The 17,804-nt window shown below is 36.9% G+C and overlaps 1 protein-coding gene across 1 annotated transcript in view; it reads left to right on the top strand.

Moving 5' to 3' along the window:
* STMN2 (stathmin 2) overlaps positions 1-17,804 on the top strand; it is a 50,727-nt gene that overhangs the window by 19,695 nt on the left and 13,228 nt on the right. Inside the window, exons 2-3 of the mRNA XM_007185089.3 lie at positions 7,010-7,105; positions 10,824-10,996. Coding sequence (XP_007185151.1) covers positions 7,010-7,105; positions 10,824-10,996 — 269 coding nt within the window. The remainder of the gene's footprint in view (positions 1-7,009; positions 7,106-10,823; positions 10,997-17,804) is intronic.

The raw sequence follows: 17,804 nt of genomic DNA, 5'->3' as shown, positions 1-17,804 counted from the left end.
CTTTTTAGAATCAATTAGCAGAGTACCCTGTTTCTCCCATTATCTCTCATTTAAACCCTGGCACCAACAACGAGGACTACCAGGAATGCCCACAACTATCGCCCCCAACCTGGAAATGACAGCGTTTTTTCCCAAAGAAAGAGGTGCTTTTAATTCACTGTTTATATACATTGGAAAGCTTCAAATAAAAAAAAATGTTGTCAATGAAATCTCTTAGAAACCAATGCAAATCTACTTGCTGTAAAATCATTGCAAGGAACTTACATCCTGCATTCTGTATATCATCTAACTTTGTCCTTTACTTTCTGCCCAGAGACCTTTCAAAAGAAGAAATTTAGGTTGACTCCAAGTTGAGTAGCTTAGGACTTGCCAAGAAACCCCACCCCTACCCCCTAAACTAAATTGACTAAAATGATCAATGATCGCAGGTAAAACATGAGGAAGGTAAGGAGGAAAAGCAATGTGCTAACAGACCCTGATCATCCTTCATCGGAGCCCCCAAAACACAAGTCCATGATCAGGCAACGAGTGCCCTGAATGACTCTGTTCTTATGGTTAACACTGCTATGTGGGGACACAGACCAGTAGCGCATTCAGAGATTATGAGATATTTTCTTCCAAAGTAGTATATTAATGACATTTTCAGAGCATTCCTTAACTGTCTTTCACTTGTTAACAGGAAGTCTAATACATATTACTTCTTTTTTATACTCTGCATTAGCCAAAACTGAGTCAAATAAAATTTTGCCCAGAATGAATAAATGGAAGATATTTTTGTGATACTACTGATTCTAAATCAAATAACAACAAAGGAAGTATGAGAACTCATATTGATGGTCGTTCCCACACAAGCCAGGTGAAATAGAAAATTGAACATTTTTAAAACACTTATTTTTAATTATTCAAGCCTTTCAAAAGTAATGGAGTATATTGTCATGAATAATATAGATTGTCTTGTTGAAGCACAAAGTGTATAAAATTAAGATGTATTTGAAATTTTGAGCAAAGGGCTTAGAGTTTGTGATATATATTTAGAAGAATGGGAGAAATAATTTCATATGTATATACATATATATGTGTGTGCCTATTTCATATTTTACTAAGTAAACAAAATCTCTCTGCTATTTTAATCTATCCCAAGATCTAATCTGATAATTAAATCTCTAGTATGGTTTGTATTGTTCTCCTCAACCACTCTTTGTTCCTCGAGGGAGGACTACAATCTCCAGATTCACACACACACACACACACACACACACACACACACACACACAGGAAAAAGCAAAAAAAAAAAAAAATTGAGAAAATTTAGGTGATTGCCTGCCAAAATATATCATCCTTAAAATAATAATCCAAATAACTGATGCAAAAGTATTTTTTTCCTAAAATACCTAGATAATTACCACTTTCTCTTTTTATCTCATTAGCTGGAATATGAGTGTGTAAGGATATATTTACTCGTATAATAAAAATATATATACTCAAAGTTCCTTTTGAGAAACTGTTCCTGCGTTTTCTAGCCATCTCTGTACCGAGTAAAATCCACAAGTAAAAGAAAAGTTACATTTTCTTTCTATAAACCCCTACACTTACCTATAGCCATGTAGTCAATAAAGTTAAAGAACAAATGCCAAAGAAAAAATGGGAAAGAAAAAAGTCTTGAACTCATTATTTTAAAAATCAGTAATAATATGCATTATTTTCTAGTTAAAAACAATATGTAGATGGTGAAGGTGAGTGTAATACATCTGAGCAAATTCTTGGGGAAGTGAATAACATTAGCAGCAAAGCATTTAGAATCAGACAGATCTACATTCAAACTCACTCCACACTTTATCATCTACTGCACGTTGGGCAAGCTACACCACTTCTCTGAGTCTTAATTTCATCTGTAAATCTGGACTAGTTATAGTACTTCTCATCGTATTGTTGAGATGATTAAATGAGAAAATACATGCAACCAGCTAGCACCATGCCTGGTACATTGTTTGTGCTCAACAAATCGCAGCTGTTGCCATTATTCATAGTTCATTGTAGCCATTTAGAAGAATGGAAAAAATATCAGCGTTCATACACCATTAGGTTAAGTGGATATTGCTATAAAATCATTGCGTATCATGTGGGTTGAATTTTAAATGAATTTACTAGAGAAATACACTTACCTGTAAACATTAATAGTAAATAGCAAATGCGTTTAGAGTCAGACAATGAAAAACATTATATGGAATTACCTATCTCCTCCCGCATCCTTACAAACATGCACACTCTGCTCTGTGTTGGGTATAGTGAAAAGATTAATATATGCTGGCTTCCAAAAACCAATGAAGAAAATGATTGTCAATTCAAAGTATGAAATTTCAATAGTGAAATCTTAATAATATGTTTCTAATCGCATTCACATTTGCTTGGGATTTGTTTTATTGTCAATAAAAAAGTTTATCCAAATTATATATATTTCCGTACCTCAACCCATGGTCTATTTTCTGCAAGGTAAACTCATCCTACTGGACTCAGTTTTAGCGACCCTTTTTCTGGAAAGCTTCCCTTGGCTACCCATGCATGAGGATCGCTCACTCTCTTCCATCTGCCCTTGACTCCAAATTTAGTTATTCTTTTCTATCAATTCATCTTTCATAAAGTCCCCTGCATCTTCCCTTTCCTTTTCCTCTGCACTACCATTTCCCCAAACCACACTGCATTACCTGCTGAACTTTATTCAATTGTTTCTTAAGTGTGTCTCCTAGTGATGGGTCTTTCCTGCATAAAACGGCCAAATAGGTCTAAGAAGAGCTTTTATCAGGTAATTCCACTTTCAAAACGTTCAATGGCTTCCTATTGCTAGGATGACTTGTAATAGCCAAACTTTTTGACCGTGAATGGGGATGTCATTAATGTTATTAATGGGCTTAAACCAGAATCATGCAGGCAAACTAGGACTTAACAACGAACCAACCCATTGCCAACTCTGTGCTTTTCAAACTTTCTCACCTAAATATTCCTAAGGGTGGACTCAAAACTAAACTCTCAAATTCAAATTTCTTTTAAGTTTACACATTTAAAATTCTTGAAATTCTAACATTCTTGTATATATCCATGTTCATTTTAATGTACACATAATGTTTTTAAGTCACAGCAACCCTTTTACATGAGTAAAATTTCAAAACATCTTACCCAAAATCTTGGAGCAAAATTGACCTCAAAGAAGACTTACTATCAGGACACAACTTCTAAAAACCCTTTGTAGTGTAGTCTATGAAAAAGCTGTCTCCTGAAACACAGAGAAGGCCATTCACAAAGACCTGGAAGTGAATTATGCTCCCTGGAGTTGAGTTGAGTCATCCATCCTTATGTAAACTCCCTGCTCCACTCACAAAAGTTTTCCATATGGTCTCTTTATAAACCCATTTCCATGTCAACACTAACAAATATACCTCCTCTCTTCTTTGCTTTCCTCAACCCTATGATCCTGGTCCATTTGCTCTGGTTGCCATATAAAATACAAGGTACCCAGTTAAATTTGAATTTTGGAAAAGCAAGGAATGGTTTTCAGTATGTCCCATGCAATATTTGGATTAAAACTGAACTAGGTATTGGTATTTTTATTTGCTAAATCTGGCAACTCTAACTGTAAAGCCATTGCTGACCACCCTCCCCACAGCCCCAGGGCTTTGAGGTTCTTCTGAATTTCTAGTACAAATCATCTACCTCTATTTGACACTTACCCTATTTTGCATGTGTTTCTATCACTTTTTATATCCATATACTTCATTTCCCTGACTTGAAAGCTCCTTAAGAATGAGGACACATATATTATATCTCTTTTTAATTTCATAATGCCTCACAGAAACTCTTGACCATAGGTGGTGATCATAAATATTGATACTTGTCAATTGAGAGATTGATTTAAAATCAGTGAGCAAAATAGCCAACAACTATTTATTAAGCAACTGCTTTCTGTTCCATTCAGAACTATGCTGTAAATTATTTCATAAATGAGTAAGATGCGACATTTGCCTTCAAGGAGTTTAGTTTAGTAAACAAAAATTACACATCAAAAACCAGTAGTGAATGACCTGAAACAGTATATAATCAAGTATAACAGTGTATAATCATGATTATGTAGTATAGCCTACTAAGGACAACAGGAGATCAATGTGGGAGTACCCCGAAGAGAGGGAAACACTGAAGAGGGGTGATCTGAATTGGGATTCAGATCTTGGGAAGGATGTAGATGAGTGGAGATGATTAGGAAGGGCAATGCCATCTGGGGAAAATCTTGGGCAACTGCAGCAAGTGGAAAGGAGACCCATCTTCACAATACGCCTTTGCTGCATGGAAGCAATCAGAAATTGCTTGGGCTGTGGTTGCAACTGGTTTTACGGGGTTCCATAGGATTCAGAGCAACTATATCAGCAAAAATCTATGCAATGGCTACTACTGGATAGAGTCGTGCCATGTAGAGTCACAGGTCCTGATGTTTAAAAACAATAATCAAAGTAAGGATGCCATTAAAGAAATCACCCACAGAGATGAGCTGGGGTTTGTCCCCAGACCACCTAAGAGAGGAAAGAACAAACATTTGTATCAGTCACAGTTATATATTACACATGGGCTCTAAATGTGTTGGTTCCTGACAACGTTTACACCTTTATCAATCTTAATTAGATCAGTAACCTTACTGAAAATTGGTGAACTTCATCTCCAGGAAACTGAGGACAGATGTTGAGGAATGTTTTCTTCAGTAGGAATTCATTTTCTTTTACAGCTTTAATCTGTTACCTCTCTATAAAATGGAAAATCTTTTTTTATTGAAGTATAGTTGATTTACAATATTGTGTTAGTTTCAGGTGTACAGAAAAGTGATTCTGTTTTATATATTTTTCGGATTATTTTCCATTATAGGTTATTACAAGATATTGAATATTGTTCCCTGTGCTATACAGTAAATCCTTTTTGCTTATCTGTTTTATGCATAGTAGTTTTTAATCTGTTAATCCCATACTCCTACTTTATCCCTGCCCCCTCCCTTTCCCCTTTGGTAATCATAAGTTTGTTTTCTATGTCTGTGAGTCTGTTTCTGTTTTGTATATAGATTCATTTGTATTATTCTTTAGATTCCACACATAAGAGATATCAGATAATATTTATCTTTCTCTGTCTGACTTACTTCATTTAGTATGATATTCTCTAGGTCCATCCAGGTTGCTGCAAATGGCAATACTTCTTTTTTATGGCTGAGTAATTTTCCATTATATATATATATATATGTACCCCCTCCATCTTCTTACACCAATCATTCACTGGTTGATGGGAACTTGGGTTGTTTCCATGTCTTGCTATTGTAAATAGTGCTGCTATGAACATTGGGGTGCATATATCTTTCCAAATTAGAGTTTTCATCTTTTCTGGATATATGCCCAGGAATGGGATTGCTGGATCATACGGTAGTTCTATTTCAGTTTTTTAAGGAAACTCCATACTGTTTTCCATAGTGGCTGCACCAATTTACATCCCCACCAACAGTATAGAAAGGTTCCCTTTTCTATAAGACAGAATATCTTTTATTTTGCTTTTGGATTGTCCTTCTCTAATAAAGTTGATGTCTTTAACATGTGCTTCTAATATGTGCTTAATTTTGCAAAATATTTTGGTACCATTTGGCATCCTCTTACCAGAAAAAGGTACAAGCCTACAAAGGCTTGCTGTTTTGGTTTTAATCAGTTCATGGAATTAAATGCATTGAACCACAAAATGCTTTTATGTGACAGATATTGTGATTCACACTGAACATCCATGTGAAGATCGGTTTGGACCTTTATAAATGACATAATTTTATTAACTAAATAGACACATAGGACAAAGAAATATGGTTTCAGCCTTCTAAAATTCCAAAGGCATCCAGTAAAATCTCTCAGAATGGGTGTTGGCAGGACTATTCTGGCACAAGGCACCTGGCAATAATGCCCAAACAATCTTCTGCAGATTCTCGCCTTCCCAAGGTACTCCTCTTCCATGGGTTACATAATGATCAGAAGACCCTGCCAAGAGGTACCTGCTCCCTGTGAGGTTCAGTATGTTAGGACATCACCATTTGTTTATACTTTCTCACAAGTTAGTGCACGTTATCTCTCTTATTTTTCTTCCATTTTCCTTAATTTATTAACTTTGCTAATTAAATAACCAACAAAGGTGAGAGGATCCCACCTCTTTATCCCCTTCTGGTCATCACTTGTCCCAGGGATGACCAACGTGATAAGAGGCCCTCTAAGGTTGCCTGGACAGGAGACCTCTTGAAGGACAAAGGGGAAAATGAAATGGGGGCAGGGGGGTTGGGGGGAGTGAAAGGGGAGGAAGGTCTGAACTCCAGCAGCTGCTTGGCATCCAAACTGAGTGTGCAGAGAGGAAGAGACCTCCTTATCAGATCTCAGGTCCAGGTTTTTGGTGTGTGTGGAAAGAGGGAGATAAAAAAAAAGTGCACTTGGGATGATGAGAAATAAGCAACATTGGTCCCTGCAGGATATATCAATATTTGCTTAATAACTATCCTGATGAGTTCTCTGACTCTCCCCAAATGAGTATGTGGCCATTCAGGGTCAACCACAAAGGACACCTCCTGAAGCTGATTTACATACAACAGACCTAGTGCACATGTACTAGAATGGACCTTTCTCTTTGCCCATTTTGTCTGTTTCTGCTTCCTCCGTATCTTTCCTGTCTCTCCCTCCTACCCTGCTGGATCTCATTTCCATCTACCTTCCTTTCTTTCTCTAGCTCCCTTTCTCTCACTTCTTATCTAACCTGCAACAATTTGTGTTTTATGTCCTCTGTAATAAGGAATATGCACCCCAGAGTCCGCTTCCATCTTTCGTTCATTTATATTTTGTGAAAGAGGGCAGTGTCCCTGGCAACATTCATTCTGCAGGAGGCTACAATTATTACTCAGGTTAAAAGAAACGTTCAGAGGAAATTCAGAAAATGATAGATACTAATCTTGAGCCTTTTGTTTCAGCCTACAAGGAAAAAATGAAGGAGCTGTCCATGCTGTCACTGATCTGCTCTTGCTTCTACCCGGAACCTCGCAACATCAGCATCTATACTTACGATGGTGAGATGCCTACAGTAGAAATGCCCCTGCTGGCTGGATCAGTTGGCAAAGCTTGGATATATTTGTTTCTGTCTCACAGTTCCTGGTATAATTAAATCAATATTTTGTAGATCTTACTATTGACCTGCCGGGTCTAGCTAACGGGTCTTATTGATTGCCGTTTGCTCAAAACAGTATGAGTTTGATGCTAATAACAGCACATTAATGTCTCTTAAGAAACATGGCTGAGTGCTTATTAGCCATCGCATCCAACATGTCAACATCCACAATATGTCCGAGGCTTTTCTTTGCAAATAACATGATATGCTAAGCTGTAATTAGAGATCACAATTTGCAAGAAAATGCTTTGTAGTTAGAAAACTCAGGAGAGAAAATCAACCACCATCACAGTTTTTTAGTGTAGTCTTTATAAAATCCCCGTATTTTGTGTGCGCATGTCAACAACCTAGTAAGTTCCAATAGTAAAACCGACCTATGACTGAAGCCCCAGATAAAGAGGATTTTAAAAGAAAATCCTGAAGAACTGGCATAGCTATGAACCTTATTTTGCAGTAAAACCCTTTTGGTTTGATTTATCCTGATTCATACTACTTAATTTGATTACCTTCCTGGTTCTGCCACTATCTGCATGACCTCGGGCAAGTAACTTAGATTCTTTGAGCCTGATTTAACTCTAGTATCTTCCTCCCAGTGGTGTTGTTGGGTTTAAATGGTTTCATGTTTAGCATAGAGCCTGGCCTCTTGTGAGCATTCAAAATGGTAGCTGTCATTATCAACAATACCATTTTTACTTAATTCAGTGCATTTAATCAAAATGTTTGGTGCAGTTATATATGTAGTAGATAAAGCTGAGGCATATTTGGCTACCTGTTTGGCTCACAACGATTTTCTTTTCCACATGTGTAAGGAAATCCATTAAAGGTAAGGTGAAAGGATCGATGGCAGTTAACCCCTTCTATGCCTTTAAAATATTCCAGGACTCAAAGACGTTTTTCTTTCAAACTGATTCTATCATGGCACAAGCATCATAAATATGAATTAACTGTTTCACAAGGAAATGTCTTTCATGCAAAAAGATTTTGGTTTCCAACCAAAACTCTCATTAGAATGCAGGCCCCATGTCTACTTCGTATAAGTTCATTCAGTCAACAAATACACTGGTCCTATCCTTAATCTGCTAAATGTGGCTGTGACTAGTAATCCAGCTATGTTTCTTCTGAGACTGTATCTCACCATGTGTTGTCACTGAGGTTCCAGTGATGCATACAGCTTAGGCCTCTTCTTCAAGGCACTCATGGCCTAGTAGAAGAGAATTACAACATACAAATAATCAGTAAGTGGAACTCAGTGTGGTTATTCGCTAAGGCAGCATTTACTGGTAGGACACAGAAGACAGTGATGGTTTCTGCCATCTTAGGGACGGGAGAGAGGGAAACGAAAATCAAAAGTTATATATAAGCTGAGTCTTAGAAATCAAATAGACAATTCAACATAGCTCATGAACTGCTTCCTAAAAGAACTGGTAGAGAATTTCAAATTCCCAAAGTCTTTAACCTTGTCTTCTCTTTCTATATTAGGTAATAACGTGAAGTGTTTCTTGTAGACAAATATTATAACAAGAATTAATAATTATTATTATTATTTACATTTACAAACACTAAGTGCTATGGCCTGTACTTTACATTTAGTATCCTTTATATCTTTTTTTTTGGAACATCTTTACAATTTAATTTTTTTAACAGCTGTATTGAGGGCACTTACAAATCCCTGCACATATTTAATGTATATAATTTGATTAATTTGGACAAGTATCCTTCATCTTTTAATCTTCACAACAGTCTTATGAGAAAGGGGCCTTTTATCTCCATCTTTTAGATGAGGAAATGAAAGCTTAAAGAAGTGAATTAACCTTCCCAGTATCACACCCTAGTAAGCAGGGCTTACTATTTGGATGCAAATACAGGCAGTTCTGATTACAGTGTCTCTAACTCTATCCATTTAAAATCCCATCACCTTATCAAATAAGTGATTTTTATTTGCCTCTGTTCTCTTGAAACCCTTTTCCATAAATTTTATAGAATTGTACTTAAGATATAAGTACAAATTTGGATGCCTTCAGGAAGATTTAAAATATTTTTACATTTGTGAAAAAAGCCACATCCTGTTTAACATACTGAATTGACTTTGTCTGTATGATCTGTTAGCATTCACAGGTCTAAGTAAGGCCAGTTCCTGTTCACCTGGGGTCTGACCTGACCACAAGCTGAAAGTGCACTAACCAGCCTGCTAAAAGAACACTAATGGAAGCTAATTTATAATTCTTCTCTGCTCTGCTCTAGTCAGAACTAGTCTGGAGGCCTGGCCAGCTTGGTTGCCACAATTTTCAAGGGACATTAATAAATCAGTGAGGCCTGTGAGATTAGGGAGTGATGCAGTAGAAAAGATCTAGAAACAGTGTCACTTTAGGACACTGAGAATGCTTTAGACTGGGGAAAAAATTTGAAATGGAAAATCATAACTCTTTTCAAATACTATTGTGATGCCCAACAGAGACTGACCTGACTTTGGGTGGGTTCCGAGGACAAAACAAGGACTGGGGGGCCGAAATGAGAGGGGTGTAGTCTGGGGTTCAAAATAAAAAAACGCTCATCTAAAAGTGAGAGCTGTCCAATGAGCTTTTAAAAATCAGTATATTTTACTAAGCTGTAAGTTGTGTAATTACACTAATATCCTAGCAGGTGCTAGCTATCACTCTATTTTATATTATAAATGGTATTATTTTGCATTATAAATTATATTATGCATTTATTTTCAGGTTTTTGCCCATTTAATTACTATGCATATTATGCAGCTATTGAGTTTAAATATTTTTAAAATGTACAGAGTGTATAAATTAGATAAGCAGATGTTGCCCCCTCCCTCCCCTACCACAATGCCTCTTCCCCTGCTTCCTGTCTACAGGTGAGGGATGATGAAGAAGGACATTCTAAGTAGCAACAAAGTAGAAGCAAAGATATTACCATGGTACCCTGTCTTATTGTCTTCATTAGACTGTAAGCACCTTGAAGGCAGGGACCCCCATCATAGTGCCCTCCCCAGAGTGGACATTACATTGCTTGATGACTCAGATCAACAGACACACTGAAGGGCAAAACAGGAACCAGCAGGATGTCTTGCACATGAGCCTTGACTGCGCCAAGTATTTCCAACCATTCAGGGAGCTACATCGGTTCCAACACAGCTCCTGTGATTTCTAACCACAGGATTAGGTGTGAGAACTGGAGGACTTTGTTATTTTCCTCATTATTTAATCTGAAAATGTTTCCAGCTATGCTAATTTCCAAAAAAATAAATAAATCTAAATCTGTGCTCCTTGCTTTTCATATGAGGCTCATATTTATTCAAAAGGAAAATAAAGTTAGTTTAAAATCGATTCAGGCTATTTTTTTCTGGGCACGCCTACCATGATTCAACTCCCTATGGACATTATTGAATTTCCCAACACTGTAAATATTTATCCAGTTAAAATATATCCATAATTATACTAAAGAAAGAGGTCTTATATGTTCAAACAATGTAGAGTAAATGATCATATGCAGTATTTTACTCATCTTTGCCAGAATAACAAGGCTACTTTTAATTGCCAGAATTCAAATTATTTTAGTAAACCCATGCCTGTGTTCTGTGGGCTTAACCTTCTCAAATATTCATCTCTCAGATATGGAAGTGAAGCAAATCAACAAACGTGCCTCCGGCCAGGCTTTTGAGCTGATCTTAAAGCCACCATCTCCTATCTCAGAAGCCCCACGAACTTTAGCTTCTCCCAAGAAGAAAGATCTGTCCCTGGAGGAGATCCAGAAGAAACTGGAGGCTGCAGAGGAAAGAAGAAAGGTAACTTTTTCCACAGGTTTTTAAATTCTGCTTCCTCTTTTCCTTGCCTTCTCTCTCTCCTCTTCTCTCTCCCTTCCCCTCCCCCACCCCTCCGCTTTCACACACACACACACACACACACACACACACACTTCCATCAGAAGTTCAGACAATGATGTCTGAACCTGCACATGTAGGTCTTCTAGACATAGATCCAGGCTACTTCAAATAAAAACTGCTGCTTTGAGGCTAGTTAAAACCAAAGATCTCAGACACTGAAAGAACTTCAGTGCCCTAGTGCCCTCCCCCCATCTTGGACCCATTTTGATAAAAGCCTCCCTGCCTTAGCCTATCCTTGCTGTCAAGAAAGCACAGCCTTAGGTACCGTAACTCCAGGGGTTGTGGTGGGGAGAGGTGCCCAAGTGGTGAGCCCTTCCTCTCAGAGTCTGCGTCCTGCCCCAAAGCATAGTACATGGTTTTGCTCGGAACTAGAAAGCACCACATACTCCCTCTGAGATATTTCCTGCCCAGAAACGCTGTTCACCCCAGGGTAAGGGCCAGAAGCTTGCCCCTGTCCCCAAGGCCTCACTCCCTGTCCTTGAAGTTGGTTCATCCAAGATCAGAACCCTCTCGGGAATATGTGAGTATCTTCCTCTACCCATTTCTAAGCCCTGATGGCATTTTTTTCTTTTTTCCATTGGCCCTTGTTTGTATTAAAGAACTTTTTCTTACAGAGCTAAATCTTTAATTTTCCACAATCAGCTGAATAAGAAAAGCCAAGGGTATTAAAAATGGAGGGCATACAGAAATCCCTAAGACTGTATATATAGAGACAGAAGTTATGTCTGAATATGTGTGTATCAGCTGTGTGATTATGGGGGTCCATCCCATCGAGATGCTCTTGATTAACCCAAATGAATTACTGCAGGTAACTCATTCCTATGTTGTATTTTCCACTGACTTTATCATGATATATTTTTAGAATCATGTAGTCACTAAGAATATGCTCCATGCATGGTCTCATGACTTAAATGGAAACTCTGTATTTATAATGATTTTTAAATTTTATTTAGATGTTTATAAAAAGTTAGCCAATACATTAAACATTTCTATGTTGGATACTTACAAAGAAAAGGAAAATAGTCCTTCTCCTAAAGACTGAATTCTCTAACAGGGAGTGCAGAACAAACCCAAATATGTGTGTATGTATATGTGTTTATATATACCTACATGCACACACACACACTCACACATATGTACATATATAACTGTAGCATCAAATAACAAGGCTCAGAGATTATAAATCCTAGATTAAGTTTTCTGAACCAAAAATACTTTTTGTTTTAATCTTTATGGTTGCAAAATCTTCCTATATCGTGTAACTTTCTGATCACAATTTCAATTTTTACTCAGGTGAAGTTCTCTTTACATCCAGTGAGTATTTCTTTACATATTATTTATTGTATTTGACCAATTACTGTTGTTATCAATTTGGATTTCAAAGGAAGGAAACTAAGCTACTAACCCAAGTAGACATACAGGAAGTTGCTTTAGAAATATTTATCAGGTTTTTTTGTTGTCATTTATAGCTTTCTTCTCATAGTAAAACTGAACTAACGTATTCAGAGTTACAATCCTTCGAGACTGTCGCCAACAAATATGAATAACTAACTACAATAGTAGAGAGCATGTTACAGTCAAGGTAATTTAAGTTCTCACTGAAGCATTGGCATCTTATAGCTAACAGGTGTGAATATAGGTCATAGGTTGACATATGGAGATGCCATGGCTTGATTAGAAGTCAGTAACTGACCTGAAATTGAAAATTAGAGATGAAAATTCAACATCATAGTTCAGGATGTTGCTGGTATATTTAATTTGAAGGAAATTATTAAAAGAAAAAGAAAAACACAGAGATGATCAAAATTAACTGGATGTGCTCATAAAATTCCCTGAGTTAACTAATTACTGATTCTGGTAAAATTCGTGTACCCTGACAACAATAAATTATCAACAATTACACATTTAAACAATTGAATTTAACTAGAAATTGGCCACGTGGCTAAAAGACATTTACAAATGTAATCATCCAGCATTGTGACACCCAGGAGAAATATTCTTTGGAGCCCTTTAAAATCAGTATTCCGTCACATTTCTGCTCTTACTAAAATTTTCAAAAAAATGATTTTCAAAAAAATCATTATATAGATTATGTCCAGGTACTAGGGTTTTAATTAGAAGAAAATACAACTAATTAACAGAAAGTGACAGCTTAAGAAATCATTAATTGATTTTTTTCTATTGGCTTGTACTGACTTAATTAGCACTCATGTGAAGAACTGTTAATTCTCTTTAAAGAGAATTCTTTAAATTCTTTAATTCTCATTACAGAGCCTTTAGCAAGTGCATATATCTCAGTAACTATCTAAGTGAGGACATGCATATAACCAAAACCCAACTCAACTAACTGAAGCAAAAAGAGGGTATGGGACTAAAATCCTCAGAGTGTTACAGCTTCAAAAACAGCTTGATCCAGGAGCTCAATATTTCTTTTTACATTTATCATTTCTTTCTGCAACTAATTGGTCTCAATACCAAGGATTTTTTGTTTCAGTCAGTCCCAAATTATTTTTCTCACAAATTAGCAACTCCAGCAGAAAGAGAGCTTCTCTTTCCTAATAGTTCTAACAGAAGTCTTAGAATTGAGTCTCAGTGACCTGTGTCGGGTCACATGCCCAACCCAATAAGATGGTACTAAATAAAGCAGGACAAAGAGAATTGGTAGTTCTGGGGTGAAAAGTGCTATTCATATGGGGTGGTCAGAAAAGGCCTCTTGAATATTAGAACATTTGAAAAGAAGCATGAAGATAGTGAGGGAAAACATTTGAAAAAAAGGCAAGAAGATAAGGAGTGAGCCATGGGACTCTTCTCTGGGGGACAGAATTTGAAGTAAAGAGAATAGCAAGTGCAAAGGCCCTGAGGTAGGAGTATGCTAGGACTATTCGAGAAATAACACAGAGGACAGTATGGTGGCAGTAGAATGAGCAAGGGGAGACTGGTAGGAACTGAGGTCAGAGGTAGCATTTTTAAGGGCTCTGACTTCAAATGAAAAAGAAGGTCATTGGGAAGATAAAACCATTTCACTCCTTGTGAATCACAGCCTCTGTTCAGAGAAATATCTGCTTTAAAAAGCTGGGTGACTAGAAAAATAAATAGTGTTAGATAAATAGAGAAGACATGAAAGTGTTCTAGATGTAGAGAATGGTTCCAGAACTAAGGATACCCAGAGGTGAGAGTGCAGAAAGTGTGTTTTCAGGGCAGTGGGTAGACCAGTAGTTTGGGCTAGTGACCTTGGGTAGGGAGTTGGAGAGTAGTGAGGTGAGATCGTGGAGGGTCTTTTCAATGCCAGGTTAGGTGTTCAAACTCCATTTTATCTAAGAAATGAGGAGTCACTAAAGGCTTTCAAAAATACTCAGATGTCCATCCTAGCCGAGTGTCCGGCAATACTCATATTGCCCTGGTTCCATTTCCTTTCTTACAAGCTAACAGTTTGTAAAGATTCCGCCTACCAAACATAATACATTTAAATAAGTATTAATCAACTCCTTTTGTCATGGTTATAATCAAAGCATCGATAACTGCCAATTAATATTTTTGATTATCATAAAATAAGCATTCTCTCACTAAATTAACATAATTCTAACTCAAAGTAAGGATGAAGATAGACACAGAGGTATTTCACAGAGGTGAAATATGACTTCTGATAGGGCTTTTAAAACAAAAATGTTATGAGACCCCTCCCCCTCCATTAGTACCCTTGAAAGACTTGCTTCTGGGACCTGAATTTAGAGATCATGTCTGGGAAGCAGTGACCTACCTAGGCTGTGCTGCTGGAGCCTGCTGGATTTAGAGCTGGAGGGCTGCCACCGACTCACCTCCATGTGGGCTCAAATTCACTTTGTGTTCAGTGTTTTGGCAGTTTCCCCAATCCCTCACTCCATCTGTTGATACTATTACAGCACTGACCATCTGGTCACTACATTAAATGCTCCTCCCTTAGGCTCCTTTGAACCAGAATTAATGCTCCATTGATTAGTTGGTAGAAGATTATTATAAAAGGAATAAGTCCTTTTCCTGATTTTTTTCTTCCTTCTTTGATTATCTCTGAGAATCAGTATTCGCCTCCATGAGACCACATTACCTCATGAGGTCAGCTTTGAAGCTCATTATTTGAAATTAAAGTTTCCATACAGCAGCTTACCCATGTGGATGAAATGATATGAACACTTTGGTTATCCATCCATCCATCTATCCATTTATTCATTCAACAAACATTTATTTAGTGAGAGGCAGCAGAGCTAAGCTAACCATACACTCCAGTTGGCCCAGGACAACCCCAGCTTATTCCTACTGTTTGGTTATCATTATTATCTCAATCTCATAAATATCCCAGTTTGGACAATAAATTATGTGATTATGGCAAGACAAGCACAGTATTTAAGAGCATCTTTAAAAGCATGGTGGTTAAGAACACATGGTTAAGGAGAATGCCTGTGATCAAAGTCTGGTTTCGCCACTTAATAGCTGTGTGACCTTGGGCAAGTCACTAATCTCATTATGTCTTATTTTATCCATCTGTAAAATGAGACTAACAATAGGACCTACATCCTGGAGTTATTGTGAGAATTAAAAGAGTTATTCCATATCACAAGCACTGTGAAAGTGTCAGCTATTATTGTGTAAAAACACATCCAATTCCAACCCCACAGAGATGATGATCTAGCAAACTCATGATTTTATAAAGAAAGCTTCTCATTAACACAGATACTGAAATGTTACTGTATAATACATTTCATAAATATTTTTAAACATTATAAAATATTAGTTATCAAATTACAAAGGTGGTTTGATAGGTAACAGATATATAAATAGTTCAGCCCAACTAAAAGTGGCTTCAAAAAATTAGTATTATGAAAAACAATGATGAAAACTTAAGGAATTGAATGATATTGATAAAATCTCATGCTAAAATCAATTAAATTAAAAAGAAAGTTATTCAAACCACTCCAGTAAACTATAATTGGCATACTGACAATACTGGCACAATCAACTCCAAAGTCATCGAACCTCCGAAAGAAATCTGTGTTGCTTATTTTTAATAATATGGCCTCGAAGTGGACCATTTGTCACCAAACATGGTAGATTTACCTTTTCCATTTGTCGGCATCTCACATTGTAGATGGCAACTAAAGCCGGATCCGGTAAAAGATGGGTGGTTTGTATAGCAATGATTATGAGCTAAAGTGCTGGATTATTCACAATTCAACATTCAGGAAGCGTTCTGCTCCTTAGAGAATGTGACACGTGGTCCACACTCTTCCCGTGTGTGAAAAGCAGCCCCGTGATTCTTTCCTAGGAGTTAACCACAGTAAATGCACTACAGACTCTGGCAGAAGGGCTCATTCTAAAGGTGTTTGGATTTCAGTCATTTTAAATTTCTTATTATGCTTCTGATTCTTCAACACAAAGTGAATATTAAACCCTTTTGTTTTACATAATTATATTCAATCACCATATTTAACAAGGCTTTATTTGTGACTTTAGCTGGGGTAATAATGTTTTTTCATTGTTAACAGTAAAGCAAATAATTAGAGGTACATCATCTAACCTACTACCGTAAAAGCACTTAGGTACTAGGAGATCTAGCGTCGGATAAATGGTTCCAGAAGGCAAGAAATATATCCAAATGATGAAAAGGGACAAGAAATAGAGCGGTATGGGGACTTCCCGGTGGTCTAGTGGTTAAGACTTCACCTTCCAATGCAGGGTGCAGGTTCGACCCCTGGTCGGGGAGCTAAGATCCCACATGCCTCACGGCCAAAAAACCAAAACGTAAAACAGAAGCAATATTGTAACAAATTCAATAAAGACTTTAAAAATGGTCCATATCAAAAAAAAAAAATACTTTAAAAGAAAATAGAGAGGTAGAAATGTGTATACTTCAGAACACAGAGAAATAAAAACTAGCACTATCTAAAATATAGTCTTAAATCTCCTCTGTGTACCCAAAGTAAAATGAGTTTTATTATACCACTTAACTCAAATTTATCTTCCATTTCATTATACAGTAATTAAATGCTTATACTCAGTAATATAAGAAATGGTAATGAACCTCTTTGGAAAATTATATAGTTAAAGTGTTCCTAAATGTACAATAATTCTTCTCACCATCTCATTATTTTTCCCTTCACGTATCTCTCTTGTAATTATTTCAGTGATACTGAGTTCAATGTGAGGAAATTTATGCCTAGAATAGGTGTTCACCATCAATGTGACTCCGCTATTACAATAGCAAGATGGAGATGTTCTGCATCTCCCAGAACATCATGTTGGATGTCTTAGCTCTATAAATACTTTGCCTTGACATTCGCATTATACCTGCTGGTCATTATCATGCCCTCATTTTCTACTTCCACATTTCAGTGACCTTCAACATTAGGTACATGCTATTCAGAAATGTTCCTCCATGGTCAGATCCTTTTCCCTTAAACAATTTATTTTTAACAACTTTTAGCAAATCCCACCTCTCCAGCTTCCCTATAAGTCAATCAAGATTCCTTTCTGCTAATCTGCCCAAACAAGGAATAAAGTAAGAATACCTATTCGACCACGTAGCAAAAACTTTACTCCTACTGAAATGAAGGAAAATGCTTCTACCTTTATATAACACATCCTCACATTCACTTTCTGTTTTAAGGCAGTTTTCTGGACCAAATACTTATTTGCTTATTGATAGAAATATTAGAATCAGAACCAGTGAGGCCGTGAC

The sequence above is a fragment of the Balaenoptera acutorostrata genome, chromosome 17 (genome assembly GCF_949987535.1).
Source record: "Balaenoptera acutorostrata chromosome 17, mBalAcu1.1, whole genome shotgun sequence".
NCBI classification, from domain to species: Eukaryota; Metazoa; Chordata; class Mammalia; order Artiodactyla; family Balaenopteridae; genus Balaenoptera; species Balaenoptera acutorostrata.
This window is presented reverse-complemented; position numbering and strand designations above follow the sequence as displayed.